This window comes from Chiloscyllium plagiosum, unplaced genomic scaffold (genome assembly GCF_037043375.1).
Source record: "Chiloscyllium plagiosum isolate Xiang-an unplaced genomic scaffold, Cpla_swu_hap1 HiC_scaffold_52, whole genome shotgun sequence".
NCBI lineage: Eukaryota > Metazoa > Chordata > Chondrichthyes > Orectolobiformes > Hemiscylliidae > Chiloscyllium > Chiloscyllium plagiosum.
Window position 1 is genome coordinate 22,778,972 of NW_028270190.1, and position 16,226 is coordinate 22,795,197.

General features: G+C 41.8%; 1 protein-coding gene across 1 annotated transcript; it reads right to left on the reverse strand.

Annotated features, from left to right (window-relative positions):
* Nucleotides 1-437: 437 nt before the first annotated feature.
* Nucleotides 438-15,476, reverse strand: LOC148134876 (pancreatic secretory granule membrane major glycoprotein GP2-like). The gene is made up of 8 exons (XM_087985305.1): nt 15,368-15,476; nt 14,759-14,808; nt 13,104-13,248; nt 12,025-12,101; nt 11,764-11,928; nt 4,935-5,093; nt 1,562-1,647; nt 438-1,046 (listed from the first exon to the last, which is right to left on the reverse strand). Exons 2-8 carry the CDS (start codon nt 14,790-14,792, stop codon nt 945-947), a joined length of 768 nt encoding a protein of 255 aa, XP_087841431.1. The 5' UTR covers nt 14,793-14,808; nt 15,368-15,476; the 3' UTR covers nt 438-944.
* Between the last annotated feature and the right edge of the window lie 750 nt (nt 15,477-16,226).

Sequence of the window (16,226 nt, forward strand, 5' to 3'; positions counted from 1 at the left end):
ATGTGCCAGAAGTAGCAAGCCCACCCATTGCCTAACGAATTTGACGTAGATTTACCAAAATATTTCATAGAAGGTCAGTTAACTGGGTTTTTGAATTGAGAACGCGCATACTGCCAAATTCGCTCCTTGCAAAAACCACCTAGCACAAAACCTCTGATATTCGGTATTGATTACCGATTTTTTTTCTGTCTGGTCTGTTTACCAAAGGGGAAAAGGTTATTCTTTGTGTTGTGTATTTCCTGCTGTCAGACAGCTGCCTTCCGTGTATAGCTAAGTTGCAAGCAAAGAACAATAGTAGAGGCTCTGTCATGAGAGCCTGCTCCGCAACTCAATATGATTGTGGCTGGTTAAACTACACGTGACATATTCAAAGCATATAAGATCTAATTTAATGGGTGAAGCCGGACATAATTTTCCCTCTTGTGTAACCAATGGGATCCATCAAGATTTTTATTTTAAAAATGGGGCATCCATTTAAGACAGAAATGAGAAATGTTCCAGTTGTTCTGTTATACTTCGGTGAGTTTTCGGGGTCTCCCTTCCTCAAAATTCAGCGAATGCAGACAATAGAAATCTTTTGTTGAATGATCACTGAATACTGAGTGGATGAAAGACTATCTTTGAATTTGGAGCTGAGGTTAAAATCAGATCGGGGATCACATTGGATCATTTGAGCAGGCTGGATGGGTCGAGGGCCCTGCACTTGTTGTTCGCCGTTTGGTAAAAGGGCCATCCATGTTTACATGGAGCATACGGTGGGGAAAAGTGCAATATAACGCATATTCGTTACCACTATAAAGGAAGCACGTTTCTATTCAACAGCAGAACTAACTGCTAATGGTTTGCTTTGGTTGTGTCAGAAGTGTGAAGGCCAATTCGGTTGTAGCAATCCAGTGATCATTATGGCAAGGCGATGCCTGGGTGTTTGGGCCTCACAACCACACTCAGTTTCCTTCAGGTCCTGAAGCGATCACAGCCACACAGTGTCCCTCCTCCTGGACTAATTCCACATTCCTCCGGGCTCGCTCATTGACCATTTCCTGAAGCTTTAATGCACAATGAAAAACAAGATGTTTACACTGAGATTAGGAGACGAAGCAGAATCAAAAGGATTTGTCAAATGGAGACAGGAGCAGGGAGGGGAATGGAGCAAATTGAGAAACACACAAAGTGGGCTGGAATGAGAGACAGGGACAAGGAGAGGAGAAAAAACGAGAGGCGATGGCATCATTTCGGTAGCACCAGTGAAAGAGAAGAAACATGGGGGGCGGGGCGAGAATGATATATAATAGGACAGTAATAGAAGACAAAATTTGATGGAGAAATCAAAACATGAAAGGAAGCGAAAAAGCAAAAATCGTAAGATGGTCATTCAGCTTTCCTCTCGATCTTTTGTCCGTGTGACGCAAGCAGAAAATATGAGAGGTTTATCATTGCTGAGCTCCTCCCCAAAACAGTTATTATATGCAGTTGCGGGGGCGAGGGTGATGGTCGAACTCGTGGAGTGGCATTGGATGTGGGTAATTTGCGTCTGCCCTCTTTGTATAGTGGAGTCTCTTACCGTCTTCAGCGTGATTTCCTTCGCCTTTTTGTTGTCAATCTCTGCATCCGAAGTGATCATCACATTAACCCATTGATGCGGAGAACCTAAATGCAATATTTACGACATCAAACAAATTACACACACATCTAGTTCTGGACAGGATATAGTATTGATTTATAAAATGTCCCTACCAGATTGGATTCACTTTTGTCTTGCTCGTAATTGTTTGTTCTATCTGCACATCTGTTTTTTTGCTATTCTGCCTTCAGTTCACTATTCTTATCTGCTCTCTCTCTTCCCTCAATTACCATGCTTCACTCTATGCTTCTAATAGTCTGCTGCTCATTGATTCCATTCCACAAGCAATGTATTTCCATGCTTACGCAATTCCAGACTTCCAGTTTCACCTTCGCCTCGTGATCAGAGTGATCAATAAATGACCCATGAAGTTAGGGAGACACAGGTGGAGGGAAATAGATGCAGATAGGAAGACCCAAATGCAGAGGATTTCAAAAGGAAGGACTGAAGGTGGTGTTTGGCATTAAAGACGAAGCTTCGTGAACCAGTTTGAAGGTTCTACAATAACTGCTCCACCCTGCAGTGTATGCCCCATTTAATATTTTTGATCGTCAATGGTGGTAAAAGAATTGTGTACATAGCATTGAGGTAACAGGAGTCATCACACGAATACAGATAATACAAGTGAGTCAATGATTTCCAGGACGCAACCTCAATTGCTAGACCCCGGTAAGTTTTGTGGATGTTCCAGAAAACAATTAAGGAGCAAATAATCGATAGGAAAAAAACACTTGTAAACAACTTTCTGGTTAATCCAAAGATATTCGGCAAGTAAATCAAGATGAAGTGAATAACCAGGGAACGATCAGTCCCTAACAAACTATCAGTTTATGTCTAGTGGGCACACACTGGAAGAGTATTAAATGAGACACAATATTTGATCAGCTAAGTCCGCATTGCTTTGTTACCTGGAGGTCATGGCTCAGAAGGCTTGTTAATTATTTTGAAGAAGTGTTCAAGTGTTTGGCAGGCTATCAATTAATCAATATTTCGGAAATAAATTTAACACAACTCCAAGCCAAAACGCATGAAGTTAAAATTGCAAAGGATGCAGCGGAATTTGGCAATTCTGATTTAAATAAAAATGCCCACAGACATAGCAGTTGTTTATGCTAAATGCCAGTGTGTGGAACAGGTATCAGTGGGTACCACTGTTATCATTGTTGGGTCACTTAATCTTTGAGATGTTCACAAACAACTTTGATCTGCAGATGCGAATTTCGGAGAGTCGTCACACGGGCATGCTAAAAAAGATTGCAGGTTATACAAAGCTTAAAGTTTGTGAGAAGATTTGTAGCTCGGGTGCTCGTTGCTGTGGTTCTGTTCGCCGAGCTAGAAGTTTATGTTGCAAACGTTTCGTCCCCTGTCCAGGTGACATCCTCAGTGCTTTGGAGCCTCCTGTGAAGCGCTTCTGTGGTGTTTCCTCCTGCATTTATAGTGGCCTGTCCCTGCCGCTTCCGGTTGTCAGTTTCAGCTGTCCGCTGTAGTGGCCGGTATATTGGGTCCAGGTCTATGTGTTTGTTGATGGAGTTTGTGGATGAGTGCCATGCTTCTAGGAATTCCCTGGCTGTTCTTTGTTTTGCTTGCCCTATAATGGTAGTGTTGTCCCACACAACCGGAAGCGGCAGGGACAGGCCATAAATGCCGGAGGAAACACCACAGAAGCGCTTCACAGGAGGCTCCCAAGCACTGAGGATGTCACCTAGACAGGGGACGAAACGTTTGCAACAAAAACTTCCAGCTCGGCGAACAGAACCACAGCATACAAAGCTTAGCCAAGTAGGTGACATTAAATATATTTATATAAATATTAGATGAATGGATTTTGTCAGGTGACATTTTTAACGTGATAAATGTGACGAAGCAACAACCAAGGCTTGGTTACAGAGAGGGGAAAAGGAGAAAAGCATTCCCGAAGAAGGGCTTATGCCCGAAACGTCGATTCCCATGTTCCTTGGATGCTGCCTGACCTGCTCCGCTTTTCCAGCAACACATTTTCAGTTCTGAGAGGAGAAAAGTCATGTTACTGCCCTTGTTCACAGATACATGAATCTGGCAGGAGAATCCAACCGGGTAGTTGACAAGCCGCATTGGATTCTTGTCATTCTGAGGCATCCTATTGTGAAAACAACATGGTGGTCAATTTGAATCTGCAGAAAGTTTTGCTCAGTTCATTGCTGAACTAATGTTGCAGTTTTGGTAATCACACTGTCGGAAGATGTGGTTGCACTGGAAAGGGTCAAAAGAATGTTTGTCAGGAGGTTGCCTTGGATGAAGCTATGAAGAGGTTATGCATATCGTTTTTTGTTTTGAGCGTGAAAGTTTGAATGGGGATCCCAGACTGGTAGACAAGATAAGCACAGGCATGAACAGGGTGAAATGAAAGCCGCTGGTTCTCTTCGTAGAAATATCCATATCAAGGGAAAAGTATTGAAGTGAAAGGCAGAAAGCTTACAGGATGTTGAAAGAATATCGTTTTTCGCCAGATGTGTTTGGGATTTGATTGAACTGTCAGCGATAATAGTACTGGTGGGAAACGTCACGAAACTTTGAAAGTACTTGGATGAGCATTCAAAGTAACATACGATTAAAGACTATCGGTCGAGTGCGGCAAAGTTGGACTTGCGAAGTTGGTATTATTACCATTGTCAGTATAAACTTAATCGGTCAATCAGGCTCTCCAGTAATTTATCATTCTCGTGGTAACTACTGAGAACCATTACATTCTATGCACCTCAGTTAATACATTCCAAACTCCTCAGTCATTACATCTAACTCCACTTAGCCACTGCATCCCACTTCCCTCAGTCGCTGCACAATACCCTGACTTCATACTTCTTCGTTAGGTCAGCTATCCAAGCTATCAGTCAGGTAAAGTTACTGACACTGCCTTTATCGTAAGTCCATTCTGGGTCGGGTAAGTAGACCGAAACTGCGTACAATATTCAGTCGTGTTCTCATTTAAGGCATGTACAATTATCGCAAGACATGCCAGATCCTATATTCAAAACGACTTGCTTTGAAAAGCGACATTTCATTTACTTCTTGACTTACTTTGCATGACTTCCTTTTGCAGCTAGGACAATCAAATCTTTTTGCACATTGCACTGTCTCAATGTGTAGCCATTTTGATTTTAAACTGTCGTCGCCTTTTTGCTGCTACAATTTACTTCATCCTGCATTGTTTTCCACACTCATTCAATTTGTCAAAACGACACTGAAATTATCTGCATTTTCTCGCAAGTCATCACGCCACACAGCTTGGTGTTCATATACTTTCCCTGATTTGTTCCATAACCTACAAATCCCTTACCTTGCTCAGCATCAGTCTGAAGGTTATAAAATTCCGTAGGGTTGGATGGAAGAGTAAACGAATTCAAAGTCGAAGTCTCAGACCCTGAATAGTCAGGCGAGGCAATGTCAATCGAAAATGGTGTCGATAGATCCTTGTGTCTTTGAGTTGGTACTCTTTCTGAAATAGGAAGAAAGGATGGTGGCATATGAGCTTACAGGTGATGCATCGTGTACTGTTTTGAAAGGTTACATAATCATTAGATAATGCATCTACTTCGCAAATAAACCCACTCCATACTTGCACTGCGTGTCTCAATAAACTACTCTTAGTGGGGTCGGACGATAGAATCAGAGCAGTGCCAAACCCGAAGTCGTCACAAGAGCACAGGTGTCGTAAAATTGACAAGAAATTGCCAGAACCACGTCAATGCCGACATAGAGAAATGTTTGATGGATGAGAAAGAAGAGTTAATAGGGCTAAACAAGTGCATAAGATAACTCTGGCGGGTAATATTAAGGGGAGTATATACAGATTCTATGAATATTTCAAAAGTAAATGAATTCTGTGTAAGGAATTGGTGGACGAAGGTGGCAATTGTTGCTTTAACTGAAGCACATTGGCAAAACGCTGAAACATTACTTTGCAGGTGTCTTTTTTTTCATCAGGAGGACAATACAAGCACAAAATGTCGGAATTTATGTTAAGAGGCGAGGTGGTATGGGAGGACTTTTTAAAAAATTTAACAGTGGTCAAATATTCAGTTTTTTAACAATAGGGTTGCTCACGAAGTTAATTCGAATTGCCTGAGCCAAATTTTCCAGTTGAGATCGTGTCGTAGAGAGGATGAAAGAAGATTCGAGAACGACTAAAGCCAAAACTTCCTTTCGACAATAATCTCGTAAACAAATACTAGGGAGCAATTAACCAGCAACCCTCATGTAATTATTGGGAAGGCTTTTGAAGAAAGAACAAGTGAAGCATAAAATGAGTTTTCATTTGGCGAACCAAACATTGAAAGGGTATTCACTGCCTCTTTGCCAAAGGGAGATGTTATAAAAAAAGCTCACTGGAATATTTCTACGAGGTAACAAAATGTTTGGCATTTTATATAATTTATAATAATTTCTGCAATAACTTTCACAAGATCCAACATGGGAAACTTAGGTAAAAATGTAAAAACGCGGCAAATTTAACAAGTAGGTTCCACGATTTTCAGAATGATGGGAGAAAGATGGTCTGTTGTTGAATTGACAGCAGTGTGTACCACAGTGATCATTGCTGGTTCACTTATTTTTCATATTCTTAAGTAAAATAGATTTGTAGCTTCAAATGTAAATGTGTGAGCACTGAGGACCTTTATTAAATTATGCTGATACAAAGTTTGGCCAATTAAGTACATTGAGGAACACGTTATTCAGTGACACATGGATACAAATACTTTGCCAGGTAGACGGTTGTGTGCCAGATGAAATGTAAAACTGACATATGTGTGATGGTACAATTTACAAGAAGGAAGAATACGTGTCACAACGTAATGAATGATTGGACATTCGGAATCAAAGAAGAAAAGAAGTGTCTTGCAGTATGTGGACCCAGATTCCTGAATGTGTCAAGACAGGTTGACGAGATAATTAAAGAAGCACATTGGTTAATTCCATTTCCCAGGTGCTCTTTCGCTCAAAAATGCAGGGAGATAAGATTTCAGATGCAAATGACTGTGTTTCAGTCACTGTTGGAGTACTGTGAGCATACTGGTCAATGCACGATAGAAAGATTTGATTGCTCTGGAGTCGGTGCACAGAATATTTTCCACAAAGGTGCCTTGAATAGAGCTATATAGAAAGTTTGGATACGCTGGAGTTGTCCCCTTTGGGGAGGAAGGTGCTGAATTGATCGTGACAGCGTGGTTGAGATAAGAAAGGGCATCGACAAGCTGAAAAAAGACAACCTCTTTCCCTTCATAGAAACTAATGAAACAGATGACGCAACTGTCAAGTGCAAAGTAAAGGATGAGGAGATATTTGGAGTTAAAGCATGGACAGAAGCAATATTGGGATTTGAAATACATTGGCTGGGAGTTTTTCTGCTCATCAAAATCTCAACTGGTAAAATGCAGTGAACCAGCATTTGAAGTGTCATAATATTCAAGACTACGGGTTTATTTGGAGGACTGCAGAATTATCAAGGTGGTGATATGCCATTATTCAAATTACCTCTACGGTCGGATTGGAATCTATAACTCTGTGTTTTCTCTCCTGCATCATTGCATTCAACTCACTCTTTCACTTCATCCCGATCACCTCAGTCATTAAATTACTCACGAAATCCCATTTTTGTCAAATATGACTTCTCAGTTCCCAGTTCACGATTTCGACTCAGTTAAGACACTGACTCCCACTTCCACCAGTCATGAGGTCGTACCCGTTCAGTCACGACATCCTACTGTCTGATTTACTGAATTCCATTCACCTTAATCACGGTCTTCTAACCTTGTCGGTCAACACATCAAATTCTCCTCCAAAATTCAATCTCACTTCTTTAAGTCACTCACTTCATCACTCCTCCCATGCCAGTCACAACATCCCACCATCTTCAGACACTGTGTTATATTCCCATCAGTAACAAAGTCCCAGTCCAATCATGCACAGTATTTTGTTACCGTCAGTGAAAGCATTACCCTTCATTCGGGGACTATATTCTATTCCTTTCATTGACAACATCCCACTCCCGTCACGTGCTTTATTCTACTCCAGTCTTTAACAAAATCACACTGGGCCGGGGGAATTTAACGTTCGACCATCACGTACTTTCACACTTGGATGAGTTACACATCCTTCTCCTATCAGTCTGCCAATTCATTATTCCTCACTTCAGCATCCGCCAAGTTCTCCTCTATCTCAGATGTTCATCTAAACTGCTCATAATTACACTTGGACTTTGCGATTTTTGGGACTTTTTGTACATCAGGTTGAAGTTCAGGTTGCAGTTTGCACCCTGCGCTGGTAGGTTTGTGACCAGCTGGTTCTTTACCACACGAGTTAACATAATCAGTGAGCCTCTGTTGAAGCACTGTCTTCTGTCCTGCTTTATCTTTACGTGTCTTGGTCTGTTAAAGTGGGTGATATCATTTCCGGTTCTTTCCGAAGAGGTTGGTAAATAGGATTACTACAGATGTGCTTATTGATGGAGTTTCGGTTTGAATGCCAGGGATCGCAGAATTCACGTACGTGTTTACATTTGGCTGTCCGAGGATGGATGTGATATTGATGTCGTGTATTTCTTTATCCGTGTGTTAAGATACTAGTTATAGATGATCATGTCTTTTAATGACTAGTAGGTGTTTGTGTATCCAGGAGGCTAGATTTCTTCCTGGCTGTAGGGTGTAATGTTTGATGTAGCCCTTGCAGGGCATTTTGTAAATGACATTCGAATTAGAGTTTGGTCGTAAAGTGTCCTTTAGGTTCATCAGTAGCAGTTTCATTCCATTGGTAGATTTGTGGGCTACCAACACTGAATCGGACAAACAAGCAGGAAAATAGCCATCAGGATAAACGAACACCAACTATGTATCAACATTCATGACCAGCTATAACAACAATCCTTCCACACAGACGAAGAAGGACACCACTTTGATTGTGACAGCACATCTATTTTCGGACAGACGAAACAAAGACAGGCACGGGAATTCCTAAAGGTCTGGCATTCAAACAGGAACTCCACCAATAAACATATCGATTTCGACCCCATTTACCAACCTCTGAGAAAAAAGAAACAATAGTTATGTCACCCACCTAACAGACCAAGAAAATAAACAGAAATTGGGACAGAACACCATTAGTTGAACGGAGCCTCACATTTGACGAAACGTCTGAGAAAAAAATAATAAAACACAGAATATCGATCAATGGAGTGCAGAACAGGCCATTCGGCCCTCGATGTTGCGCCAAGCTATGAACTAGTCTAAGCCCATCCCGACACTACCCCATTATCTTCCATGTGCGTATAGTTATGTTTGAATCTCACTAATGTTGGTGAGTTAACTACATTGGCAGGCAGGACATTCCATGCCCTTAACACTCTGTGAGTGAAGAAATTGCCTCTGACTTCTGTCTTAAATTTATCACGCGTCAATTTGTAGCTATGACCCCTCGTTCAAGTTGATGGCATCATCACGGGAATAAAAGACTTTCATGTCAACCCATTCTAATCCTCTGATCGTCTTGTATGCCTCTATCAAATCCCCTCTTGGCCTTTTCCTTTCCAATGAGAATACAATTAAAGTCTCTCAGCCTTTCCTCATAAGGCCTTCCCTCCAGACTACGCAACATCCTGGTAAATCTCCTCTGCATCTTTTCCAATGTTTCCACATCCTTCCTGTAATGCGGGGACCAGACTCTACACAATATTCCAAGTGCGGCCACACTTGCGTTTTGCATCATTGCAGCTTGACATTACGGCTCCGGAACACAATCCCTCTACCGATGAAACATACCATAATGCATGCCTTCTTAACAGCACAACCTGGTTGACAATTTTCAGTGAAGTATGTACATGGACTCCAAGATCCATCTGCACATCCACACTGCCAAGAATCTTTCCATTGACCCAGTATTCGGTCTTCCTTTTATTCTTCTCAAAGTGAATCTATTCACATTTATCTACATTGTAATCCATTCGTCACCTCTTAGCCCAATTCTGCAGTTCATGCAAGTCGTCCTGAAACCTGCAACATTATTCCAAACTATCCACTACTCCAACGACATTAAAGTCATCTGCAAATTTACTAACACATTCGCCTACCCCTGCATCCAAGTCTATTACAAAAACTACAAACAGCAGTGGTCCTAAAACAGATTGTTGTGGCACACCATTAGGAAGCTGACGCCAGTCTGAATATTTTCCATCAACCACCAATTGCTCCTTTCTTGGAGAAAGCCAATTTCCAATCAAAACTGCTAAATTAATCTCAATTCCATAAACTGCATTGTCTCCAACTGCCTAGCATGTGGAAACTTATCAAAGGCTGTCCTCAGGTCCATGTATACCATGTCAACTGCCCTACCCTCATCGACATGCTTGGTTAACTTCTCAAAAAACTCAATGTGGTCGGTGAGACTTGACCTGTCTTTGATGAAACCATGTTGACGACCTGCAATCCGATCTCGACAGAGCCCACACACAACTTCCCACTTCTATCTTTGAATGACGCGATCACGATTCTAGTCATCCTTTTCTTCCTCACATAGTTATAGAAAGCTTCATTGTTTTCCTTTATTTTGCCTGATAAAGACTGCTCATGTCTTCTCTTTGATCTTCTGAACTCTCTCTTTAAATCCTACCTAGCAAATTTGCAACTTTCCGTCGTCTCACCTGAACCATGTCGCCTCATGGTCACATAAGCCTCCTTCTTCTGCTTAACAAGCGATGCAATTCCTTTATTAAACCACAGTTCCCTTATGTTATCACTTCGCCCGTGCCTGGCTGGGATATATGTATCAAGGAAATGCAATATCTGTTCCCTAAACCAGCTCCACATTTCGAATATCTCTATCCCTGTATTTTGCTACCCCTTTCTTTGCATCCGACGTCTTGCCTAATCGTATTATAATTGCCCTTCAACCATCTGTATCTCATGCCTGTGGCATGTTCTATCCATCTTCGTCTCTGAACTAATCGAAACCGAATTATGGTCACTTTCCAAAGTACTCATAATGACCACGCTGTACATTTCACTTCTACCCACTATCGTTTTGCCGAAACTCTCCTCCATATTAGGTGCGGCACGGTGGCTCAGTGGTTAACACTGCTGCCTCCCAGCACCAGGATTCCAGGTTCAATTACAGCCTCGGGTGACTGTCTGAGTGGAGTTTGCGCATTTTACCTGTGTCTGCGTGGGTTTCCTCCGGGTGCTCAGGTTTCCTCCCACAGTACAAAGATGTGGAGGTCAGGTGAATTTGCAATGCTAACTTGCCCCAAAGTGTTAGGTCAATTATCAGAGGGGAATGGGTCTTTCTGGGTTACTCTTCTGAGGGTCGGTGTGGACTGGTTCGGCCGAAGTGCCTGTTTCCACACTGTAGGGAATCTAATCTAATCCCTGGAAATCTGCGCAGGCCTATAAATAACCTCCCAGCAGTGTAACTCTCCTCTCTTGTTTCTCACCACAGCCCATGCTCTCTCAATAGACGAGTCCTCGTTAGAAGTTCTTTCGACTACCATTATACTTGTCTTGACTAACAAGGCCACACTTCCCACACACCCTATTTTACCTCCTTCCCTGTTCTGAATGGAAGATCTAAACCCTGGAACCTACAACATCCATTCCTCCCCCTGCTCTATCCACGAATAGCCACAGCATTGAAGTCCCAGGGACCTATCCATACTGCAAGCTCATCGACCTTATTTCGGATACTTCTGGCTTTGAAGACTCACTTCAAACCAATTTGCTACCTGCCAGCCCATTCCTGTGACCACGAAATCCTGTCCATGTCCTCCCTACTCTCATCCTTCTGTGCATTGGAACTACACCTCAGGTTCCCATTCTCCTGGTGAGTTAGTTTAACCCCATCCGAATAGCACCAGCAGATTTTCCACCCAGTATATGTAGACCCACCAGCTCAGCGAGCAAACTTACAACCGGACACTTGGTCTCTTCTATATTCTCTACGCTCCCATGGAGGTAGAGAGTGAGTGACATGGAGAGCAATTATGTTTTCCAGAAATTAGGGACAGGACCACATAGTATCTCATCTCATTATTGCTTACTGAATAAAGGGTGCTTGTAACATTCTAACGGACTCACATGAAATCTCAGAACCACACTGTGGGTGGTAAATTACTTATGACGTACCTGCACAATATCCAGCATTACAGAATTGTGTCGGCTTCAACTCATACACAAAGAATGTGGAACATTTCTTGATGATGATGTCTTGGCTGGAGGAGCAGTTATTATTATTCCAATTAAAACAGATAGTCCTGGTTACCTCCCCTTCACTCACGGAGGGATGGCGACCTGCAATTCATTTTGTTTTAATCGGAAATGATTAAAAGATAAAATGAACAGTGCGTAATGGAGAATTAAATATGGTAGATAAATAGGTTGATATACCATTTAACCAGCCTGTACTCCTTGTGCAGCAGAGATCAATTGGGATAGCATTCTCTGGAATCATCCATTCGCCTGAACTGAGATAAAAATTACAGAGTCAGCTCCTGATCTGATCACATATATTACCTGACTGGTAAAATGTCCGAGACTTCCACAATCTGTGCCCCTTTCGAAAACATGCACTCGGAATGAAATATTTCCCTCCAGCCCGAATATATACTGTTAGTCCTTGGCTCAGGTTCAGGTATTTGCAAGATTGTACGGAGGATTTACTGCATAGAAAGTGGACATTCTATCTACTGTTTTATTTTGCAATTATTCACACATACACGAACTTTCAAGCATGACCTATAGATATCCTCCCATCAACATTAAACTATCCTGGTTTATCCTCAAGTGTTTTACGATCTTTATTCAATTAAACACGTAACAAATGTTGAAGTCAATACCCGTCCCTGTGGTCGTGAGCTCAACATTCAAATTATTCTCTTGATAGAGGAGTCTGTTCAGAATTCTCCATTAGATTCATGATTAACCCTCACAGCGATTGTCTTATTAATACTTGGTTGAATCACTTTCAAAGAGAACACAGTTCTCTTCGTGTAAATTAATGAAAGACCGTGAATACCAGAGTAGGTGCCCCGCGTTTGCATAACCAGAATAACATCAAGACCAAAACAAAATGTTGTGCTCCTAATGTGGAGCACCAAACTGTGGACTGTGCTCTTTCTGTAAATTAACTGATGGCTATGGAGACAGGAAATGTGTGCTGCATTTCAATTGTGGTGTGATAAATGTTTAAAACAGAGTTACACATGATTATGAACGAGTTTGCTTTTAATTTTATAAAAATATCACGAGTCCTTCCCTAAAATACATTTATGTTTCTCTCTTTGCGAAACATGATGTTTTCAGTTTCAACAATGAGGGAGATAAGTTTAGTATTCCGGAATTACAGATGTTTTTGTTTCACTCCCACCAATTCCCTCATAGCTTTACACTGGTGCCTAGGACAATGAAACCATTGACAGTGAGCCTTTTACAATTATACTAACGTTCCAAGAAAGCTCACTCTTTACCTATTAAAGCTGTACCATCCCTGTTGGAGATTTTTACCACACTCATCTCGGTGTAAGCATTCTTTTATACCCAATTTAATGCTCCTCCTGATCGGGTCCAAGACTGTGTGGTTCACACATGGATCAGCGATTTTGCTGTTTGGGACTGAGGGTCACAAAAAAAAAACTGTTTAATATTATGTTGTAAAGAACAGTGAATTTGACATAGCAACATGAGCTGCCAGAAGCATCAAAACTATAATTGATATTATCAGGGACGAGGGACACAGTAATCTGGAACGACTGAAGTTCCAATTGTAGTCACTTGCGAAGTAGAGGTTGAGTCCAGTTTTGAACAAAAAAACATTGAAAGTCACGAGTGGTTTTGACAGTGTCGATTACGAGAGAAAGTGATCGTATTGACAGAAATATTGAAAACAAGAAAGAAGTGGGAGGCACGGTCGCACAGTAGTTAGCACTGCTGCTTCACAGCGCCTGAGACCCGGGTTCAATTCCCGCCTCAGGCGACTCCTTGTGTGGAGTTTGCACATTCTCCCTGTGTCTGCGTGGGTTTCCTCCGGGTGCACCGGTTTCCTCCCACAATCCAAAAATGTGCATTTAGGTGAATTGCCCGTAGTGTTAGGTAAAGGGATAAATGTAGGCGAATGGGTCTGGGTGGGTTATGCTTCGGCGGGTCGGTGTGGACTTGTTGGGCCGAAGGGCCTGTTTACACACTGTAACTAATCTAATCTAAAAATCTAATCAGTTGCTTGAGTCATTGAGTCATAGAGATTACAGCACGGAAACAGACCCTCCGGTCCAACCCGTGATGTCGACCAGTTACCCCAACCCAATCTAGTCCCATTTCCCAGCACATATTCCTACCCAGCACAAACCATTCCTACTCATATACACATCCAAATACCTTTTAAATTTTGCAATTGCAATTGCACCAGATTCCACTACTTCCTCTGGCTGCTATTTACATACACTTACCGCCCCCTGTGTGGAAAGCTGCCCCTTAGGTCCCTTTTATAACTTCCCCCGCTCACTCTAAGCCTCTGCTCTCTCGTTGTGGACTCCCCCAACCCAGGAAAAAAGACGTTGTCAATTTATCCTCTCCATGCTCCTCAGAATTTTATAAACCTCTATAAGGTAAATTAATGATGTTCTGAAATGCAGATACATTGTTGTCCGCAGCTATTGGTATCAGAAACTTTGGCCGAAGAGTCTAATGGGGACAGTGGCAATCCGCTCTATGAGATGGAATTGGATGCGTATCGGAACAGGTGAGGTGAAGGGTTATGAACTGATTGCAGAAAATTGGTTCTTGGCAAAGGACACATTCTGAGACACAGCAGAGTCACGACATGCCAGTTGGCTTCCTGTTCTTAAGCATTTCGTTGGAGTCTAGTGTAGTGTGATGGATACTGTAGTGCTCTTTCCGAAATAATTATAAATTTTATGCTAATAGTTAATAACAAGGGAGACAATTTGACAGAGTAGTGCCCATTCAGTATATTACATAATTGTTTTTTTTTCGTAAGATTAACTCCTATCAGCGCTGAAAATACAAAAGGTATCTTAATACGATCACAAATACACCATAGGTTATGTTTATGCGTGATTAAAACAATTAAACAGAGTGAAGTTTGAATGAATGTTCAGGAACTTACACATCAAACCGAGAACCAGCAGTAGAGTCCTCATGCCACTGTGTGATAATCTGTAAATGGGAACAGAAAATTACTATTAGAAAGTGTCAATGAAGAGCGACATTATGGGAGATAAATTAACGATTGGTCGTCCTTGAATACGAATTACTGTGAGTGGGTGGCTTCAAACCATCTTACATTCACTGGGGCAACTGCAGGAAAAATGAGATGTACGTCTGTGTTCCACCGGAACAACCACAGACAGGGTGCGATCGAACTTTCTTCATCATTATTATCATCAACAGAATAAGAAACACCTCTCTCACATTTGAGCATCTATCTGTACACGTCCTCACAACTTCCGTCTCATGTGTACAAGTAACAGTTACTGCAAGGTAATTGTAGTCCGAACATCGCAATTACCAGAACCTCAACTGACTTGAATGCTATGTTCTAAACAATGAACCAGCTCCTTTTACTGTTTCATTACATGGTAATCTTTGAGAACAACTCCAATTGCAAACACTTCAATCGGTAGAGAAAAACAGTTCTCCCATCACCGAAAGAAGTGAATATAAGTGACAGCTTTATGAGTTTGTTAGCGTGTTCCTTTAGTTTATTCCCGCTTACCTGTCTCTTTTGAAGTCAGTTTCGCTGTGGGGTATTCCAGTTCAGCTGCTACCTTATTAGTCCCATCAAACTTCTGCTATGCATTGTGCCAGTTGCACAACAACTCACACTACATCCTCAGAAGACTCTGAACAAAGTGCTGGTTGGCTACATAATCAATGATTTAAATTGTGGCAACTTCAATGCAAATTAAATATTTGTTATGAAATGGCATACAGAAAGAGAACAATGACACATCTTTCCTGGCGTTTGAACGTGTTGTTTGGTTGTACCTGATCCTAATGTTCGCATTTGACTACCGCCACACATCCACACCCTCACACAAATGATGCAGGAATATTAGAATTGGCAGAGTACATGACCATGCTGTTGCCAGCACCGTCCAGCCTTCCTGAATTTGCATGGCCGCTAATCTGGCACTTGCATCGGCCAGTACATCGGGCAGCAGACTTGAGTACTTGCTGCGTTTGGGATACTAGGGGCCTGACAAGGCTGACAAACATTGCAGTCTGAATCTAAGACGTCGTAAAAGCCAACATGACTTTTAGTTCCATGTTCACCATTAAACTCTGACACCATCAATTTCGAATCCTCTAATACTATCAGGTTCTCAAAAAGTGATAGCGTCTGCACAAGCCTAACACCACTATTCGTGTCAAAGAGTAAAATAGTGCCAGAGAGCGTGTCCGTTTCAAGACATTTCAAATTTTCAGAAAATACATTACTACCCGGGTATATATTAATTTCAGGATGGTATAAATTTCAGGCTTTGTCCTCGACTCAGACTCTGTGTAAGTTTTAGCGCCTGTCTGTAATAGGGTCGTTATCATTTTTGCAGTTTCTATTAAGTGCAAGTTGT

Coding starts and splice junctions, on each gene's coding strand:
- LOC148134876 (XM_087985305.1), bottom strand. CDS start 14,792: ATGAGGACTCTACTGCTGGTTCTCGGTTTGATGT. Junction 11,929..12,024: donor GAGTACAGGCTGGTTAAATG/GTATATCAACCT, acceptor AATGAATTGCAG/GTCGCCATCCCTCCGTGAGT. Junction 1,648..4,934: donor TCAGACTGATGCTGAGCAAG/GTAAGGGATTTG, acceptor TATTGCATTTAG/GTTCTCCGCATCAATGGGTT.